This window comes from Protomyctophum bolini, assembly GCF_963924005.1.
Source record: "Protomyctophum bolini genome assembly, chromosome: 18".
NCBI lineage: Eukaryota > Metazoa > Chordata > Actinopteri > Myctophiformes > Myctophidae > Protomyctophum > Protomyctophum bolini.
In genome coordinates, this window is record NC_137879.1 from 6,247,949 (window position 1) to 6,270,214 (window position 22,266).

The 22,266-nt window shown below is 43.7% G+C and overlaps 2 protein-coding genes across 2 annotated transcripts; both read right to left on the minus strand.

The window, feature by feature from the left end:
- Positions 1 to 2,259: 2,259 nt before the first annotated feature.
- Positions 2,260 to 11,063, minus strand: cox7a2l (cytochrome c oxidase subunit 7A2 like). Its single transcript, XM_080788467.1, has 3 exons — positions 10,908 to 11,063; positions 5,507 to 5,641; positions 2,260 to 3,302 (listed from the first exon to the last, which is right to left on the minus strand). Exons 1-3 carry the CDS (start codon positions 10,977 to 10,979, stop codon positions 3,156 to 3,158), a joined length of 354 nt encoding a protein of 117 aa, XP_080644593.1. The 5' UTR covers positions 10,980 to 11,063; the 3' UTR covers positions 2,260 to 3,155.
- A 4,795-nt stretch (positions 11,064 to 15,858) lies between these two features.
- kcng3 (potassium voltage-gated channel, subfamily G, member 3) lies at positions 15,859 to 19,579 on the minus strand (the record flags this gene model as incomplete). Its single annotated transcript, XM_080788468.1, has 2 exons — positions 15,859 to 16,504; positions 18,915 to 19,579. 2 exons carry the CDS (start codon positions 19,577 to 19,579, stop codon positions 15,859 to 15,861), a joined length of 1,311 nt encoding a protein of 436 aa, XP_080644594.1.
- Between the last annotated feature and the right edge of the window lie 2,687 nt (positions 19,580 to 22,266).

The window sequence follows — 22,266 nt, forward strand, 5'->3', positions numbered from 1 at the left end:
CGTAACACAGGCTCTGCTCCAGTGGTGTTTTGTTTTATTTAAAACACCATTAGTTAAGGAGGCACTTAACTAATGGTGTTTTAAATAAAACAAAACTGGAGCAGAGTGGACTTCTTTCTTCATTCATGTATCTACCTTAAAGTCCAGCACCAGCCAGGAACTGGATGTGCACAAGCCACCTGTTTTTTAACCTATACCGTATCCATATAAGCTCACATATAGATCTGGTATTCATTTATACCAATGTTGTAAGCCTATATTTAATGTTGTTTTATAGCCTATATATTTGACATGCCAAAAAATACATTGAAAGCGGTTAAGCCTAAATGAGTTGATGCGACAGTGACACATGCTACTGTAGAAATGGGGGAGGGGGTCGAGAATACCTTGATGTAAAGTTTGAACGGTATGTTCGGTGACATCAATGCCAGGAGTATTGATGCGTCATTACTGTGAGCGGGTTATCTAATAGTCCAATAAACAGGCTGTACACTTGAATCATGGAATCACAAGATCTGGCATTTTAATGATTGCCCATATTTATCCCAAATTGAATGGTCATGTGATATGCATATGAACAGAAAAGACATATGAAAGCAAATACGACCCGTTACATCACGAATCAGATTCGATCACATCAGTCCGCTGATCGGGGCGCCCCTTGCCCCCTTGAAGCGCTAGGCCAGAGAGGTTTGTCTGTCCTGGAGAATTCTGACGTGTCTCTACTTTTTCAGACACTATATAGGAATCTTTCTGTCACTCTGTGACCTTGCTTGAGCACAGCTCGGGTGCACACTCTTATGAGTAATGGTAACTGCTTAAAGGGTCTACTTTCCCCCCCATCAGTATCCATGGCCTCCACACCTCATCATAGCACACATTTTACTTCTAGGTCAAAAGTCGTGTGAAAGAAAGAAACTCCTGGATTAAAAATAGCATCCTATATTGCTTTCCCCCTGCATGTCCACAGGGCACCGTTATACGACGACTGCCAGGTGACGGACAGCCCCGGGAGAGACACTAACATGTCAATCCAATCTGTGGCAGTCGAGACAACCCTGATGACCGTCAGGCATTCAGCTGGGGAGAGCTCGGTGGGTCTCGGGAGGCATTCAACTGGGGAGAGCTGGGGGGGGGGGTCTCGGGCTGCACATTGATCCCATTCATTGACCCAATGAATGCAGTCCTCTCGGTGGCTCAGAGGTAGACTAGAGTCTCTGGATGGTATAACCGCAAGGTCGCCAGTTCGAACCCTGTGGGCTCCCCCAGAGTTATAGTGTCGAAGTGTCCTTGAGCAAAGACACTGAAACCTTAATTGCTCCTGATGTGCTGGCTGGTTGGTGCCTTACATGGTTTCCGCCACCATCGGTGTATGAATGGGTGAATGTAATGCACAATCTATATGTAAAGCGCCTTGGATAAAGGCGCTATATAAATGCACCATTTACCGTCTAGAACAGCGAATCCCAACCTGTGGGCCGGGGGTCCACGTTGCGTGGCCTGTGTGTGGGGATGTTGCAAGTGGGCGGCCCGCCCAAAATACTTCAATACTTGTCAAAACACTAATAGAGGAGGAACCACTGATCGAGAACTCAAAACTCAACCACAGACAAGAGGAGCATGAATGCCAAGTACACAGCATAAAGACTAAAACAACAGACTCCACAGCCATGCAACGACGGCAATGATCAATACGCTTCTTCGTGTCTTAACAGCTGAACTTGCGGCTTTCCAGCCGGTCTCTCGAATGATTCGTCTCTCGCGCTCTCCCACACGCACAGGATTCAGTGAAGAGCATCTGATATCACACTGCCCCCCCCCCCCCCCCCCCCCACACACACACACACTGAAACAGTATTATATAGCCAATATGAGCAACAGCCACACTCCAGACGGGGCTGTTGCCACCACTCTCTCTCTCTCCCTCTATCTCTCCAATAACACACACACACACCCGCTGGCAGCACTGTGCTACAGAAGGCCGTCAGCATGCAACCTGTTCATATAGCGGTGGGTAATTGAAAATCTATACCACTCAGTCCTATTTCGACATGGGTAAGAGCTGAGGAAAAAGTATGAAGTTCCTTCCCCTATAGGCGGTTTTACATGTTATGTGAGCCTCCACCATTTTCCTTGGCACCCGTTTCGAATGCCATTGATGCATAAAATAAAATAAATAAAAGGGGGACAAAATCACTGGAATTGATTTAGTGAAGCACATCGGCAGATGAAGGATAAATCAGGACATTAAGGTTTGAGTTCAGTTTCTTCTTCAAATTGAGTTACCTTTTTATTTTTCAACAGATAAAAGACAAACAATTGTTTCTGTGACTCCCTGGCATTGCATATTATATTCATTTAATTTTCATGTTAAATAAAATATTTTGAGAGAAAAAAAAAAAAGGTTAAGTAAGGTATGCAACATGTGAACATGCACGCCATCATGTATCATTCATTATCCAACTGAATTGTATCCTGCAACGTTTAGAACCCAAAATGAGCAGATACACAGGTTTTGTAGCAATTGTGGGAATATTAAAATGGGAAAAGAAAATAGCCAATTTGGTCCTCGGGTAGCCCTATTATTGCTGCATGGTTCCTACCAGGTAGTTCATTGCATTCACCCGGCATCCCACATCTAACTTCTAGTCCCCAATTAGGCAGCTATAATGAAAAAGGACGCCACGTAAGATGTAAAAAGTATATATAATATACTTTGTATACTATAAATAGGTCATATCAAGCACCATTCATTGGCCACCTACTGTGCTGAGGGGACACACTGCTATGGATACCATAACCAACACATCTTCATATCGAAAACAAAGAACAGGCATTTCTATGAATGGACATAATTATTATATATCCAGTTAATTTCTGAGGGACACCAGGTGAACGCATTTATAACTTGGCAGGATAGAAGAGCATCAGCACTCAATGGGAACCTGTGGTGTGGTGTAGAAAACTAATATTAAACGGTGTAGAGTCAGTTGATATTGTTGGTCTGGGCTGCCCTTGTTGTGTCCACACAGAGCTAGGGGGTGGTGGTGGTGGGTTCAGGGGCTTGGGCAGGAGGTCACTTATTGGTGGGTTGGGCTGTTGTGCCCTTGTGTCCTGGTGGGGTCAGGGGCTTGGGCAGGGCAGGAGGAGCTCGGTCACTTTAACTTATTGGTGGGCTGGGTTGCGATGTAGATGGCGACGAGGCAGTAGAGAGCGCCCCCCACAGTCAGGGCCATGGTGCTGCGGTACAGAAGCCTGTCGGGAACGCCTCGCTTCAGGTGCACAGGCGTACCGTCTGGAATCTGAGACGGGGGGGGGGGGGGGGGGGCAGGAAGAGACACCGTGGGTAAAATCCAAGTTTTTATCAGTTGAGGCTTTTAGCGAAAGTCAAGTCTAGCTGTAACTTTTTAATGATTTTGAACGTCTCATACATGCTTTTATTTCAACCCGACTTGACTACTGTAATGCACTGTATGTTGGTGTTACACAAGCCTGCCGCATGTCACGACTACGGTTAGTCCAAAACGCGGCCGCTCGCCTCTTAACAGGGACACGGAAGTATGATCACATCTCCCCCGATCCTTGCCTCCCTATACACTGGCTTCCTGTGCGCTACAGGATCCAGTTTAAGATTTTAATGTTTGCTTTTTAAGTCTGTAAATGGGTCGGCACCAAGTCTATATTTCGGAACTTGTAACTCCCAAAGTATCGACAAGGGCCCTGAGGTCGACTGACCAGTCACTTCTCAACTTCTCAAGATCCCTAAATCAAAGCTGAAATCCCGGGGGGGATAGGTCATTTTCTGTTGTAGCACCCACACTGTGGAATGAACTTCCACCTCATGTCAGAGCTTCTCAATCCTTGTCTGCGGACTTTAAATCACATCTGAAAACTCACTTGTACTCCTTGGCATTTGAACATACTGATTAAGAGTTGCTGCTTCCACTGCATTGTGTCCTTATATGTCCTGTCTATGTACTGTTGTTGTTGTTGCTTTTTTAGTATTTATTTGTGTACAGCACTTTGTTTCAACCTTGTTGTATAAAAATGTGCTTTATAAATAAAGTGGGTTGGATTGGATTGGATTGTGAAGAACCGATACAGAATCCGACTATTATTGACTATTGGAAAGCATGACATTTATTCTGTTGGATTCTTTTTTTTGTTTATACATGTTTGTACGCTTGTGCATTTGTTGCCGCAGTACAACAAATCAAATTCCAATCTCAATGTCTCATTGAAATGGTAATAAAGTATTGAACAGCCACAATGATAAAAGACGGGCCGGTACTCGAGGCGTAAGCTGAATCATTACGGTTCAACAGCCTCGTCAGCCTTGTCTTCATTCCTGCTTATAAACAGACGAATCATATTTTATTTATATTATGCATGTTCTATTATCATTGAAATGTGAAATGTGTTTTGCCAATTTTTTGGCAAAACACCCCCCACTTACAATACCCTCATAGCCCTGGTTGAGATTGAAGTTTGCGTGTACAGTAAGTTTACTTGCGCGAAGAAACAAAAGCAAATGCAAATAAAACAGAAATAAATGCACAAGTCAATATATTGCATTTCCCCATTCGTTATTTGATTAATTGTGCACTCCAGTTCCAGACTTTCTTATTACCCCCCCAAAGCCTCTTGGCCTGTGATGGATTTTTTCAGGACGGGGAGTGGAATTCAAATGTCATTATGTAAAAATGTGAAATAAACACCAGTTCCCCATGGCCACGAACCAATAAATAATTCTGACTGCCTGCTAAGCTTATCCCATTTTGGGGAGGGAACCCCTTTTTAACTAAGCATTATGTTATACTTTAGCTATTGGAAAATAGCAGATCTACAAGCTCATAGCGCGCCACCGAGTGGCGCGCTACGAGCTTGTAGGTCTGCTATTTTTTGAAAAAGAAAATCGTGAAAATGTGGCACAAATCTTTGAATTATAATATTCTTTCTTTCAGAATACTTTTTATTTATTTCGACGTCAGGCCTAAATGAGTTATGTCCCCTACTGACAGCCAGGCCACTTTGGAAAGAGACCAGATATCATTTTGGACTCCATTAAAAATGTTAAATTGGGTGTTGGGAGTACTAAAACTTTCACATATTCCGTCCCATTGTACTAACAAAATAGTTTGCTTCCTGCTATGAATAAGATTTACAGAAACACTTGTTTAACGGACCCATTCTAGGCGGGAACTCCTCTTGGTGTTTTAAGCATTATGTTATACTTTAGCTATTGAAAAATAGCAGATCTACAAGCTCATAGCACTACGAGCTGTATTTTAGAAAGAAACGGCACAAATCTTTGAATATATATTCTTTCAGAGTGAACGATATTAACTAAAACCTTTGCTTCTGAGGGGTTCCTGGAAAAACATATTGGGGGGGGGGGGGGTCGGCGGCCAATTACATATACTTTTTGGGGCCCTTGGCATGAAATATTGAGCACCACGGATACAGAAACAGCAGGCCTAAATGGGTGAAGAGTCTCTCTCCGTACCTGGAACATTCTCTGTAGGTCGGGTACTCTGTTGGCTCCCAGGTACTGCACTGTGGGCCCGGCCTCGGACACCACCTTGGTGGGTGTAGCAAAGATCATGGCAGGTCCCTCTGCGGGCACACCCGGCCTCATCCCCTGTGGCACAATGCAACCATGCATGCAAACCATTAAAATCACATACAAATACAAATAACCAGTACTATATGATATGGGCCACTTCTTCACAACTGAGCCCTAAAGAAGATAGTGGATCCTTCAATTCACACCAATGCTTTAACTGGGTGCAAACAACCGGACTAGAGAGACTAGGGCAGCCAGACTAGGGCATTTTGTTTGCAACTTTGCACCTTATTAAATTATATGATATAGTACTTTTATTGTCAGTTCACACTGAAATGTGTCAGTATGCAGAACACATATACACACACAAGACAATATTACATACATGAAGACCAGAGCAATATCCACCGCCTAGATTTCCAGTGGCTACTACAACTCCTGATTAAGCCTCAAGGTCGACTGGTGGACACAAAGGACCTCTTTAGTCTGACCTTATTGTATGCTGCTACAACATATCTCCTTCCTGAAGGTAGCAACCTATATTCTCCATACAACACATGCTTAGTACTTTTTATGTCAAGGACCCCCTCATTAGCCTTGCAGACCCCCCATTTTGAAAATATATGGCCAGCAGTGATTTTCAACCATTTTCATTTCAACGCCCCCCCGGTTTGACCTGGATTAGGCTACGGTCCCTCATTTAATGGCATTTCTCTGGGACCCCAATGTATATTGTAAAATCAAAGTTAATTTAACCCTGAGACAAAGTGAGTGTACAAATGGATTTGGTTCCATTTGTACAACACTCTGAGTTTCAGACCCATAAGGGTCCATTTGGTTCCTAAAATTATCATTTAGGTGGGGACCCCCTGGAACTCTCTCAAGGACCCCTGGGGGATGTGGAATATATGGACTATTAGTTAGGTCTTAGTATTTACATTTGTAATTGTAGGTAGGCAGACAGTTGACATTAATTTAAATGTTTGCTTGGTCTGTCTCTGTGCTCATATTCATGATTGCTGCTAGCTATAGGTGATTTAGGAATCAGTTGCTTTTAATGTGCTTTTAAGTAGTCTAATTTCTACAGTATATGTTCTGTGCTGTACTACAAACAAATTGCCTCTCGGACGACATTAAAGTCTAAGGGCTGTATTTTGCGTGTCTTAAGTACCAGGTCTTATTCCCTAACTTGAGTAAACTAAAGACCTGGAGGCGTGATCAATGCTCTTTGGCCACTCAGAATAGCCAAATGGCATTGATCACGCCTCCAGGTCTTTAGTTTACTCAAGTTAGGGAATAAGACCTGGTACTTAAGACACGCAAAATACAGCCCTAAGCGTTAAAGTGACTATCTTCTTTATCATTTTGCCAAAATGATTACAGTGGCCCATTGAACCGTTATTAATAATATCGTGTCCTTTTCCGAGAGCACCGACCTCCGTTTATGGAGAGAGTGGCTGAAGCGTATGAGAGAGGCCTTCGTCAACAATATAATCTCATCTCAATGACATACTGTACAATAATGAAACAAAACAATGCAATTACCCACTTCAATGGGAGTCCATCATGCAAGGAATGAATGGAAGGAGATATGGCATGCACAGTACAGTACAACAGTACATCAAGCCTAGTAACACTATAGTTAACCCTTCACACCGTAGTAGACCCCATTCAGTCCTGCTCAGGACTCAGGAGTGTGATTGGTGTTATTCTACCCGAGAGTCGTGGTGTAAAGTAACTAGTAAAGTACATTTAACTCAAGTACAAATTTCAGATAGTTTTTTCCCTTCACTGGAGTATTTCCAATTTTCAGTACTTTTCCTTCTACTCCACTACATCTCAGAGGCAACTAGTGTACATACTTTTATGCAAGTAAATGTTGAATTCCGGACTTTATTTCTACATTGATTGCAGTACTGATACTTTTATTAACCCATTCTGGACGGGAACCCCTTTTGATGTTTTAAGCATTTTGTTCCGCTTTAGCTATTTTTGAAAAATCGTGAAAATGTGGCGCAAATCTTTGAATATATTTTCTTTCAGAGCGAACATTTTTAACCCAAATCTTTGCGTCTGGGCAGTCCCTGGAACAACATATTTTCATATGGGAGTCCGCGGCCAAATACAGATAATTCCGGGGGTCCTTGACATGAAAAAGGTTGAGCATCACTGACATGGAAACATAGGTTTTTCAGAAAAGTTTTAGGATTTAAAATACTTATTTATTTTTTAGAATTGGCCTCAGGTCTAAATAAGAATGCTAGTACCTTTTCCATCATTGACTGAGAGCGAACAAATGTAGCCATTAACAGGAGTTTACTTTTTCCTTCATCTCCCATATAATTAAAACTTAAAAAATCTCAAACCAGTGAGCAGCACACAGACTGTATATATAACTACATTATGCATTAGGCCAAAGGCAAAATATTTATTGGAATGCTACATAAATCAGCTGCCTGCATATTTCAAATGAAGTGTTCAATTTCAAGTCAATTTCAAGTGTTTGATAATGTTCAATACTCTAGGAGCTACATTAATGTGCTATTTTCGCTCCCAGGCCCATTAACCACAAGGTTATCATTCATCATCAATGGCAAAGTCAAATAACATTTACATAATTTAAAAGGTCCCCTGGTCTGCCACCGCGACAAACCTTTCTCCTCACTACAAGGGCTGGGACTGAAAGATATGACTTCAAATAAATATGACGACCATTTCAAACTTTTGCCTCGAGTACAATTAATGGAGGTTTTTTAACGTGTTGATATATTAAAAACGGGAAGATTTCTTTCTAGTTTAAAAAAATTAAAGAATCTTGAAAGAACTACTGGTTTAAAAGGCATTTGTAGAATCTGCCTTAATGGGTTAAGAAGAAAAACAAAACAAAAATGGTTGATAAATGTTGGTTCTGGTTAACACTTTGTGCCCAACACGTCCTTAGAATTACCCCCATAGGAAGCCCATCTGCTGGGCACTCTAGCGCCTTTGAAAAACTTTATTTGTTTATATTCTATTTGTGTGTGTACTGTGTACCATTATTGGTGTCGATTCCCAAGCTACTGGAAACAACCGCCGTTTCTATTCTTGGAAAGTTACTGTAGAACACTGAAACAGAAGCCGTTGTTCTTACATTTAAAAAATAAATAATAAAAAAGGAAAAAGTTTTGATATCTTGCTTGAAGCTGTAATGTCAAGCAAAGGTTCTAATCATCTAGCCGCAACTTCCGCAAGCAACTCTTCGATGCTATGATGCTATTTTCATTAGGTGGCATCTAGAGTTGCAATACCAAACCTTGACAGGCCATTCATTCAGACAGAGAAAAGTCCGATTCTGATTGCATTATTAAACATTAAATTCACCAACATTGCACCTGTACGTACGGAAAGCTTGAGTCATCCTCTTTATATCCATACATTTGTTTTATAAAAATCCACCGTAGATACACATGTTATGACCTACTTTGTCACTAAATTGCATGCAGGCGATTGTTTTTCGAAATATTCGAGTTTTGAATTTCACCCGAAAACGAGTGCTTCCAATCCAAACTCAAACACTTGAACTCATCACATGAACAGAATTCATTGACAGAAAGCTCATAACATGGATTTTTATGAAACAAAAACTCTGCAGATACAAAGAGGATAAACCAAGCTTTCCTTACAGCTGCAATGTTGGTGAGTTTAACGTTGTTTAATACAATATCATGACTTTTCTGTTTTTGGTGAATGGGATGTTTGGGCTGTCAAGGGTTGGTATTACTACTCTAGATGCCAGATAGCATCCAAGGGTTGCTTGAGGCTTAAAAAAATAGCCCATCTCATGTATGGAGATTATGTAGGAAAAAAGAAAGAGGTGAAATGTTCCTGTTCAACTATGTCACTATAAAAGGCACAGCGGTGGCAGACAGTAAAAGGTCACAGCCGTCAAAAGCAGCGGCGACAACTACAGGGGTGCCTGGTAGCTGGTAGCTGTCGATTCCCAAGCTACTGGAAACAACCGCGGTTTCTATTCTTGGAAAGTTACTGTAGAACACTGAAACAGAAGCCGTTGTTCTTACATTTAAAAAAGTTTTGATATCTTGCTTGAAGATGTAGTGTCAAGCAAAGGTTCTAATCATCTAGCCGCAACTTCCGCAAGCAACTCTTCGATGCTATGATGCCATTTATTAGGTGGCATCTAGAGTTGCAATACCAACCCCCCCCCCCCCATGACTGTGGGTTTGTCATGACGTCACCTGTGACCTTTACGGGGGTGGTGGGGGTGTTCTCAGAACAGGTATTCAAATGTGACTCTAATATGGTGTCTTTTGTTACGCTATAATAGACATTGATTCATTCTTTAGTTTAGATCATTGATCATGCTGAAATGTTGAAACAAGATGCTGAAACAATAAGTCATGAGTGAATGGTGTATTCTTTGTGAACTGAAATCGTACCACTGTGTTTATTTAGCCAATTGTAAATAAAGTACCAAACGGTACAGTTATAAGGAGAATTCTCCCTGACAATTATAAGGAGAATTCTCCCTGACAGCTATAAGGAGAATTCGCCCCTGGTCAAAAGGATGCAAGGGAAGCTCTTCTTAACACACAATAGCATCCCTGATTGACTACAACGTTATACACATGTGAACTTTGTGAAGGTCAGATCAACGGGTGGGGAAACCTTTCAGAACAATAGCATCATAAATAAAACATGTACATAATATATTGAACGTACAACACGAGTATAAAATGTGTGATGAGATCCCACCTATCGCAGAGACGCATAAAGGTCACGGAGGCAGCATAATAATGTTATCATGGTGACACGCAGTGGTGTGAATTAATGAGTAGGCCTACTCAGATGCTGTACTTATTATAATTTTGAGATACTTCTACTTCTACTCCACTACATCTCAGAGGCAAATATTGTACTTTTACGCCACTATAGTTATTTGGAAACTTTACTTACAAGTTACTATGCATCTTTTTTATTATTATTACAAAAGATACGTTAAGCAGATTGCAGATACATAGGCCATTTGAAAATAACACATCTATACACACTCACAATGTTTTGAGCTTGGAGATTTGTATACAACGTATACATTTTTAAAACTTGTGAACTGAGAGATATCATATGAGAGTCTGAGACATTCCGCATGAAGTTTTATTTTATCATCATTATATGTATTATTAATTGTAGTAGTACATTAGGAATTCCAGAGTTGCATTGTTTCTACATATGCAGCATTGATACTTTTATTAAAGTTTTTCCGCCACTGTTATCATCATATAGTGGCATGAAGGTCATCATCAACAGAAGTCTCATTTTCCATTATCGTGAGTTCATATCTTACCTGCGGGCTGTATGCGGTGGAACCTGCAGATCCGGTTAGTTTCTGCGTGAAGCCGCTGAATTTATAATACATTTTTTTTATTGCGTGGTGGTGACAGACAGTCCGATGATGAAGGACAGACAGACAGACAAGATGAGCGTGTTGTCCAAAGGAGATCAACCGGCAAAAGGGCTTTCCTGCCAGCTGAGACCGTCGCACGTACGGCACGTCGACGGAAAATGACGTGGCAAAGCTGTCCCTGCAACTGCCTTTTTATAATTCAAGAGTAATTGTTTGTTTGTTTTATTTTCACATACAAAAACATTTCGGAAATGATACACAAGGTCAATAAAAAAATGTGAAGGAGAAAGCCTAAAAACCCTCCAGGGGCTTGTAAGTGGCTTCTCCAGGCAATACATTCATAGTTGTTTTTGTTTGTTTAAAGAAAAAACAATCATATTGAACATGCAGATCTTAAACATTAGAATTGATTGATTGATTGATTGATTGAAGTATTTACCACCAGTATGCAGAATGGGTACATTTCAAACGAAAGCACAACTCAATACAAAAGCTGTTATGTTAGTGTGGACCACACCATAAAGCATTACACTAGGGACTAGGTACAATAGGGTCCACCATTTTCAATTAATCAGAGTAGCTAGCTAGTACTAGTAGGCCTGGCCTAGGCAAGAATGTTTATGAAGCTAAGTAAATTATAGCCTAAGTATAACCGTACGTGGTCAAATATAAGGACGTAAATGAAAGATTTACATTGCATTGATTAAGACCATAGGTCCCAACATTTGTCCCCACATGGCCTGTCAGCTCAGCAGCTGTGTCAGTCTCACACACACACACACACACACACACACACACACACACACACACACACACACACACACACACACACAGCACACACAGGTCTTCCTATATATATTGTTGAAAGTTAGAGACTTTTTCTGATTGTCAGGCATGTCAAATTGGTGGGTGGGACTGCATGGGCCCAAACATTGTAATTTTGTTTCCTAAAAACTATGGTCTGTCCTGCAGTGGAGTGTTATTAAGGTACGTATAGGCTACTTGTTTATTTTGTAGGCTACATTTCTCAAAGACAAAGAAAGTACTGCTCTAAATGTGTAGGCCTATAGCCTAAATGACAGCTGTGAGCAATGTTCACATAGCATTTGACATGGCTAAAAAGAAGTCACACAGTATAAAAGCATGCCACAAAAAGATCTTTGATAGGCGTGTCAGTTTATTTAATTGGGTAAGAAATGTGAATTGAGATGATTGTATTATTAGTGTATGAAAACGTATGAAAGCTCATAGCCTATATCTCAATTATATTGTCAAGAGCACACATTTTAGTGTTTTTATTATTTCGACACAATAAATACAATTTCTGTTTTATTATTATAAAATCTTTTACCGGTCAAATGTTAGGCGAATCTCCAGTAGGCATAAAAACAACGAGAGAGGATTTGTTTATCCATAATCAGACACAATGCAATGCCTCCAGCATCGTGATGTGTTGCAGCGTTGTTAGGCTACATACAACACATCACGTACATTAGGCTTTTAGGCTAGGCTATATAACCCATTCTGACCTGAGATCAGATTCATACGAGGTTTCCACGGGACACACACTGGTCTGATTAACCCATTCTGACCTGAGATCAGATTCTAAAAATGTCAGTCGTTCTTCGAATTTTTTAAAAATAGCAGACCTACAAGCTCGTAGCGCGCCACTCGGTGGCGCGCTATGAGCTTGTAGATCTGCTATTTTTCAATAGCTAAAGCATAACATGATGCCAACACCAAAATGGGTGCCCGGTCAGAATGGGATAACACACACATACTCATATTTCTGTTTTCAAATGTCAAAGATAAATGGAAAATTGCTGATTGAAGGTTATTTCCATAATCGTCTTGTGCAGTATAGGGGACTTTAAAAGCACAGGCATTTATGTAAAAGAGATATCTACTGCCTGTAAATATACAACCTCATTTCAAAGCGAAGCTCATAAAAAGTGATTGCTGATATTCAACAAGGGACAAACTGCAGAGCACGCAAACAAATATAGATATGAAAATATTTGAAAGGAGAATGAACAATGAACAAAGAGAGTCAGCTTCTTTTACCACATGAACGGGCATAACAGGCAAACATTTGGAAAATACACTGTAGGCCTATAATATGCCAACATTTTTGGTAAACATTCAGCGAAAATCTCTCGTCACGTGACAAAGTATAAAATAGGGTTTAAGTGCTCCAATCTCCCTGCATGGTGGCATTTTTATTTTGTTCACTTTTCTTTTCCTATAACAATCAGTAGCATTATGTTCTTGTTGCGTTGAGATGCTGTTTGCACATAGTCTTGCGGACCATAGTTGCCACACTAGCATTCCGTTGCTTGTGCCTGTATCAGAGGTGACAAATATACCCTCTTCAACAGGGGGTCAGAGACCCCTAGAGCAGTGGTTCCCAAAGTGGGGTCCCTAGGGGACCTTGAGAGAGTTCCAGGGGGTCCCCTGCAGCTAAATGATAATTAGGAACCAAATGGACCCTTATGGGTCTGTAACTCAGAGAGTTAAATTATTTATTTTACAATATACATTGGGGTCCCAGAGATATAAATGCCATCAAATGAGGCCTAATTCATAATTCATAATTCATAATTCATTCATAATTCATTATGACTAGCCTAATTCAGGTCAAACCGGGGGGCATTGAAGTGAAAATGGTTGAAAAATCACTGCTAGAGCCGTGAAAACCCAATTCTCTTATGGGACTCCTTGCCATATCTTTTCAAATAGGGGGTCCGCAGGCTAATGAGTATCATTTGGGGGGTCCTTGACATGAAAAGGTTTGGGATTCGGGAACCCCTGCCCTAGAGGGTCCTCAGAGTTATACTACAGGGGGGTATTTGAGTGATAAGGACGTTGTTTCTTTACACTATAACCACTTGAACCCTATAGCTTCCAAGGGAGGGGAACGCTACCATCTGCGGCCTCATGACTGAGTCTAAGTCAGAATCTCGCCTATAGACGGAACGATATCTGGGCGCCGAGGACTCTCAGCTGGCCTTGCTTTGCTATAAAGGGCTCGATTCGTTTTCTCTGTCCCAAAAGTGGACTTCACCCGCCCACCCCCACTACATATTGTATTCACGCTAAATGTGCCTGCTTCATCTCTCTCTCTCTCTCTCTCTCTCTCTCAGGTGCCTGAAAAGCATTGAAGACTCCTGCTCTTGAGTCTTGACAAGAGACATTGGCCTTGGTGTGGTGCGTGTGCGAGTGTGGAGTGGACCATAAGGCAGGACTGTTGTGTGGGAGACGTGCCGACTTCTTTTCTTTGCTTTCAATGCATCACTTTCAAACAAATCAAATCACCAAGGCTGCGCAGTGTGAAGGCGACTGAATCACCAAATTCGTCATTGTGCCCATGCATCATTGTGCCCATGCAAGTGTGTGTGTGTGTGTGTGTGTGTGTGTGTGTGTGTGCGTGTGTGCGTGCGTGCGTGCGTGCGTGCGTGCGTGTGTGAGAGAGTAGTTACACAAAATGGCAGTATAGGTGAAGGCTTACTCAGATCATTGTAACTGCGTGGTGAAAGTATAGCTCTTGTGCAACATGATATTGTGGAGAGAGTATAGTCTCCGTCTGGAAGGACGATGTGTCTGCTTTCAGCGATCAGAGATGCATGCTTGTACACCGAACGATCGCTCCTAAATGAATTCTACTTACTGTAGATAGTCACTATATATCAGCCATCTTGTGCATTATGTACACATACGTGCATGTGTTTGTGTGCGTGTGCGAGTATCTGTGTGTACGTGCGTGCATGCATGCAATGCATGTTTGTTCGTGTAGGTGTGTGTTCTCACTTTGCATTGTTTGAAGAGCACGTGTATAAAGAGTGGGAGCGCAACACACCACGCCACAGCAGCCATGATGCGCGTGGGTGAGTATGTGTGCACACAAATCAACCACCATCATGTGGCTGATTGACATGTCAGTCGGAAGGAATAGGTTGCCGTGGAGACGCAGAAACACATAATTCTTCACAATCTGTCAAACGCTCCCCAAGTGGAGGGGGCGGGGCGGGGCGCAGACACAACAATCTCAAGCCTCTTGATTATTTGTCTTGGCAGTACACTCCCTTTTTTTGTCTGTCGCACATACGGCCTATTGTCGTCGGTTGCCATCAGCAATCATTTTGTGCTATATCGTCCCTTTGTTGCGCTCTGCACACTTCATCTCCCTTTGTCCCTCCAAATCCATTTTCTTCCCGCTCTCTCTCTTGTGTCTCTATATTCCATTATCGCCCGCTTATTCCCTCATCGCGCCCCTCCGTCCGTCCGTCCTCGACCGCTTTGTGCCCACTTTGCCGTCGCTCATTCAATTTGCCAGGGTTTAAAAGGGGCCTTTTTGCAACAGTGCTTCTGGGGTGCAAATCACTCTTGTGTAAATTGTGCCATCTGGGTGCGAACGAAGCTCGGGCAGACGGATTGAAAAAGACGAGGGAGACGGGTAAACAGACAAAGAGTCAGGCAGACAGGCACACACACACACACACACACACACTCCACTCGTAGTCAGAGAAGCTAAATCAACCCTCCTCCAATGCAATCAACAAGGGAGTGCAATGTCAACAGCGGGTTGTGTGGACAGCCCGGTTTGACTGGACTGCCAGTGTGTGCTTATTCTAATTGTCATTCGTATTCGCATTTTCACGACGTGTCCCTCTGTGTCACGGTATCCGCCGAGAGCATGCTGGTTAAAGGGGAGAATGGCAGGAACCAAACTGGCCAAAATACAAAACAGCTCAGGCTCAGGCAAGGAAACAGTTGGAGAACTGTTTCATATGGGGGGGAGGGGAGGGGGTTCACATTGAGTGATCCGGCTCCACTATAGTCTTGTAACATCCCTCTCTTTGTGTGTGTGTAATATGTACAGTATCCTGGGAGCTCACTGCAGGGGAGCGCTGCTGCGCGCGTCCCTGACGGAGCGCAGCTTCAGCTCCGCGTAGCACTGCACGAAGCTGTGGTAGATGAAGGTGATGGGCAGCGCCAGCAGCACGATGCCGCTCACCACGCACACGCCGCCCAGCATGCGGCCGCCCACCGTCACCGGGTACACGTCGCCGTAGCCCACCGTGGTCATGGAGATGATGACCCACCAGGAGGCGGCCGGGATGCTGGCGTAGTCGGGGTTGCGCGGCCCCGTGCCCAGGTCCAGGCCGTGCTCCAGCAGCTGGGCCAGGGCGCTGTAGATGGCCATGGCCACGGCCACGAACACCAGCAGCATGACCATCTCCCGGTAGCAGCGGCGCAGCGTCAGCCCCAGCGTCTGCAGGCCCAGGAAGTGGCGCGCCAGCTTCATCAGCCAGAAGACGCGCATCATGCGCAGCACGCGCAGCGTGACGCCGGCCACGCCCAGGCCCGCGCCGGGCATTCCCGCCTTCGCCAGCGCCATGGTGACGTAGTACGGCGTGATGGCCACCACGTCGATGACGTTCAGCGGCCGGCGGAGGAACTCCCACTTGTCCCGGGCGACCAGGAAGCGCATGGAGCACTCGGCCGTGAACCAGCCCATGCACACGGCCTCCACTATCCTAAAGGGGGGACAGTTTGCATAAACACACATGGGATCAGAGGCTAAGAGGAGATATGGATGGTATGAGAGACTGCATATATCATTACTTGGGAAAAAATAAACAGTGGAACAGTGGAAGAAAAGAGGGAATAACATAGCATTAACCACAGCACTTACAGCTTGTCATGCTAAATATTTCACAAACGAGTGACACTATGAAGTACAGTATAATATGACATAAGTGCTTAACCCATTTTGACCTGAGATCAGATTCTAAAAATGTCTTCTGAGCTTGTAGATCTGCTATTTTTCAATAGCTCAAGCATAACATAATGCTAACACCAAAAGGGGTTCCCAAAGTAGATTATTAATTGATGTCTATTGTCTCCAGAGAGGGTTATCACATTGTAGAAGGACGAGAACATGCAAGGACAGCGATAGAGATAGCAGGGGGGAAGAAGACAAATGAATAACAGGAAATGAACAGAGAGAGAGAGAGAGAGAGAGAGAGAGAGAGAGAGATGTTGAAACCTGCAGAGAACTGTGAGTATGACGCAAATGAGCAGCATGGTGATTAGTGCGCCCAGGGGCAATAAAGGCAACAGAACCAAATTAGAGGGAGTTGATTTGACTGAGAAACGAGCGGACCAAACAAACAGCGCCGGTCGCCGAGCGCCTCGGGAGAGCCCTGCCCGCACAATTATATAAATATAAACAAATTATAGAAGAACAGATCAAGAGAATGACATCACCTGTTGGAATGGCGACCACAAACAGAGCAAGTAAATAGGATGGCCTAGCTTTTTTTTGGCCCTATGTATAAACAACGCATCAGTTTCCTTATAACAACAGAGACAGGTCCAATACTAATATGAAACTATGTACAGCCTCAGCGAACATAACCCAGCCATATATAGAGAAAGGCCAGAGGCAAACCACTTCCCTGGAAAAATCCTTGGATGTTGAGGTATAAGAGGGTTTTACAACTTTGTACCCTGCAGGGACCATAGCAGGGATTATGGACAACATTTTTTGTTTTGTCCAAATCTTCAATATTCGTATTGTGCATGATAATATCGTAATGTGACAATATACATTTACCGGTATTTATTTTTCAAAATTATTCAGAAAATAGCAGAAACAGAAGATCTCTATAATACAGTCTCACAATGCTGCATGGGTGAGTTGTGATCTTGTCAGTCAGAACGTGTTTATAGTGTTGTGTATTATTTATTGTGTTATTTTTATGCTATATGTTGGATAATTGAAGACATGATATAGGACCACAATGGAAACAATTCCCCAGGATTATTATTATTTTTCCCTCAATGTCTGACTGTACCTTTTACTGTATATACATTTCTGACGTGGCCCCCACCGGGAGTCTCCGGGGGATCAGTGCCTCGCGCTCCGTCGGTCCCCGAGTATACCCACTCCTAAAGTATCAATCAATCAATCAATCAATCAATCTCTACCATGATAAAGATATATTGCCCACTGCCCAGTCATATACAGAGCTATATCATTCTCACTTTCTCTCTTGATATAGGCTTCTTATAGGCTATATAATTTAAAACTGATTTTGTTTTCATGGCTTGGGACTGGTAGTTTCAAGTGGTTAACCCCATGGGCTATATGACTTCAACTCCCAACCCAATGAACCCACGCTTGAAAGGAAATTGGAAAAAGAAAATCGGTTGACTGACTATTTGGGCCACTGCAAGTGAGAAAGAACTCTTGCATGCCTTTCTCATGTTGTGCTATACACTCAGACTATAGCTTGGACTGGCCATTGCATGCCTGCATGTCCTCTCTGAAAAACAATGATGAGCCGCACTTGTTTTATTGGTAATGTTGATTGGTTATCGATCTAATCGTGTGAGAGGTCCTCCTGATTGTCTTGTCTTAAGTGTCAACCGCGCTCACTGTGCGGGTCCTAATTGTAGCTTGCGGTAAACTCTCACTCACATGGGGGGAAATCGATGGTGCTTTATGGATTTGGTCGGCGTCTCCAACACATGTAGGAAATCCTCAATGGGACATTGAAATTGGAAAATGATCCTCGGAGAAATCGTGTCCGAATTGGAAATATATACATGCTGCATTTACAGAGCTATACGCGCCACAATTGCCCTTCGTGCATGGTTCTCAAAAGTGGGTTCCGACCGTCCGGGGACCCTCCTCAGGGGTCCTTGAGGGGGTTCCAAGAGGTCCCCAGCGAATTATGGGCACTTTGGACAGTTATAGGCTCCAAATCCCAAATGGACCCTAAACCATTGCAGGTCTGTAACTCTCTGAGAGTGCATGTGCAGATGGAACCAAATGGACCCGCGTAATGGGGTGCGTGGACGAATGCATGCATACAATAGGGTCCGTGTCCTTGACGTGGAAAAAGTTTGGGAACCACTAATATATACAGTATAGCCTACCTGTGTTCCTCCACGGTGTTGCGTTTGGCCGTGTCCCAGTCCGGCAGCGTGCTGACGCACAGCATCACCATAGAGACGATGACAAATATCACGGACACCGAGGCCACGAGCTGCGCCGCCACGGACGAGTTGGGCTCCTCGAAGGTCTTGCGTAGCATCTCCATCCACCGTGCGCGCCTCGAGGGGGCCTGCTGCACCGGACCGTCGTCCCCGCCGACGACCACGTCGGTGGCCCCCCGCCCCCCCGGGCTCACCTGGGACTCATCGGCCGAGGACGAGAGCTCGTCCACGGGGAGGTCGTCCATGCCCACCTCCGACATGCGCTCGTCCAGGCGCTTCTGGCAGCAGGAGTCCAGGTGCGCGCTCTCCAGGCCCCAGTAGAGCATCTCGGTGTAGAAGGAGAGCTCGCAGACGCCGGGCACGAAGCGGAGCTTCCCGGAGCGCACGTAGAGCATGATGAAGACGAACGCCTGCGCGTGGCGGTCGAAGAAGAACTCGTTGCGCTCGCGGTCGTAGTCGTCGCAGAGCTCCAGCGCCTCTTTCTCCGAGGCGCACGCGTGCAGGCGGCTGACGCGCCGCAGGGGGAAATCCCGGATCACGTCGCGGGTGAAGGCGTACCGGGTCCCCCCGACGTTGAGCACGCAGATGCTCTTGCCGAACTTCATGTTTTTCTTCCCCCCCTTTGTGTGTGTGTGTGTGTGTGTGTGTGTGTGTGTGTGTGTGAGACCTATAAAGAAGAACTCCGCTCCAAAGTCCTTATTATTATTCCCCCGGGCCCGGTACCGGTACCTGCTTCCATAGCAGCAGCTTTGACAGAACTTTATTGAAGCAGCAGCATCTTCTTTGCAGGGTGATGGATCTGTCTATAGAGCTTCTGTCTGTTCTGTCTGTCTGTCTGTCTGTCTGTCTGTCTGTCTGTCTGTCTGTCTGTCTGTCTGTCTGTCTGTCTGTCTGTCGGTCTCTCTCGGTCTCCTCTCCTCTCCTCTTCTCTCCTCTTCTCTTCTCTTCAGTGCACGGTCAGATGAAACTCTCTCTCTCTCTCTCTCTCTCTCTCTCTCTCTCTCTCTCTCTCTCTCTCTCCCTCCACCCCAACCGCGAGGGGAAGCCAAACCTATAGTGATGTCACGCACACATGTGCACGCGCGTCTCCACATTTACGCGCATAAAAAAAGGAGATTAATTAAAAGTCTTGAAAAACATAAATTTAGCTTTTTCGGTATAGGCTACTAAAGTACAAAAATCACACCCGTGTGAAGTGAGGGGCGCTAATATATTAAAGTCTAACTTGATTAGGTGATGTGATATAATGATGTGAAACAAACGGTGCCAACACAAACATTAAACGCCATTAACAATAAACAATATGACGTAAATGACACATTATGACATTTTCCCTTCTTGTCAATGGCGTTTACAAAACAAACATTGAACTAAAGACAAGACATTAAACGATGACAAATATCACGGACACCGACCTTTTAAAAAGGTTTAAAGACATTAAACCTGTAAAAAACTAATAAATACATTTATATTTAAGGCTATATTATTTCCCACCTCCCCCCCTCTCTCTCTCTCTAGCTCTCTCTCTCTCTCTCTCTCTCTCTCTCTCTCTCTCTCTCTCTCTTCAATTAAATCCGATGGGGCTGCAGGTCGCAGGTTCGAAAATTAGAAATGTGTAGCCTATATAATTACATGTGGACAAAAACACTGAAAGCATAATGCTTAGCATATAATTAAGGCTAGAGCTTTATAGGACTCTGGCCTAAAGGAGTATAGTTCACCCAAACAATGATTTTCTATCAATTACACACACCCCATGGCATGTGCATGCAGCCTTAATTGAATTCATGGAGATTTTGTTTTTGTCTTTCCTTTTTTTCCCCCGCATTCATGAGTGAATAATTTGACAACAGGGTCATTCATCGGAGACTCTTTGGGCTGTATTTTGCGTGTCTTAAGTGGCCAGGTCTTATTCCGTAACTTGAGTAAACTAAAGACCTGGAGGCGTGATCAATGCCATTTGGCTATTCTGAGTGGCCAAAGAGCATTGATCAATGCCTCCAGGTCTTGAGTTTACTCAAGTTAGGGAATAAGACCTGGTACTTAAGACACGCAAAATACAGCCCCATGGACTGCTCTGGTCATCATTTTTCTTTTCCATTGATTGATCTCTCTTCTTCTTCTTCTTCTTCCACTTGCACATTTCACACAAGTAGGCCATATAAGTCGCTCTTAATCCAGAGCGATTTACATTAAGCATGAACAAAAAGCATGCGGCAATACATCACATATAAAAAGTAGTTATCATGAATCATAAGCTAAGAACAATATTAACTGATGTTGAAGATGATATGAAGATTTGGGGTGTTATACAGTATACAGTGACAGTACAGTAGAGGGACCCCTTGGGGACCCCCACACAATAACTGTCATTTCTCAACTGTTTCAGACACGGGTTCGGCTCGCCGGAACCGGGCCGCCGGCACCATGTGACCGCGTTCCTCTGGGTCTGGAACTTCCGGGGGCCCCCCTGCACACGGAGTTGCACCACTCACTTCACAAGGGTGTGATTTTGTTACGGCTGATTGGCTGAAGGGTTTGTCTGTACTCCCAACCACTAGTACCACTGGTGGTACTTGAGCCCCCCTCTAGTGGTACTCAGAGCTAGGAGTGAGTTGCCAAAAAAAGGAGAAAAAAGACGAAAGTGGAATGATGGATTACTGCAGGTAGTTCTTCTGACCAAGCAATTGGTTGAAATAGGCTCTCCAGCCGTGCTGAAATGAGCACAACAGCACACCTATAGCCGTTAGTAGAAGATTTGAGAACGGGTTAATCACATTAGAAATATCATCAGTTGTGCTGATTATTAGTGATTAGACAGAGTTTTGTCAGCAGCAGCAGCATTATTGGCTTATAGGAATGGAACAAAAAGGGCAGGTATATGCTCCTGCATTTTTAACATGTATTATGGTGGTACTTGGAGCGCCAAATATATTCTGAGGTGGTACTTCAGTACAACAAGGTTGGGAAGTGGAACCAATGAGCTATAGCACCTGTATTAGGTTACTTATCACTCGAATGCAATCGAGCCATGGCAGGCTTGCCTGCAGCCTATACTGGCTGCAGGAAAACACGGAAGTGAAATTACTGCTGCCGAAGCGAAAACATCGTGAAACTGCATGACTTACGTGGTAAATAAATGGTAAATGGTGCATTTATATAGCGCCTTTATCCAAGGCGCTTTACATATAGATTGTGCATTACATTCACCCATTCATACACTGATGACAGCGGAAACCATGCAAGGCACCAACTAGCACATATATAGGGAGCAATTAGGGGTTCATTGTCT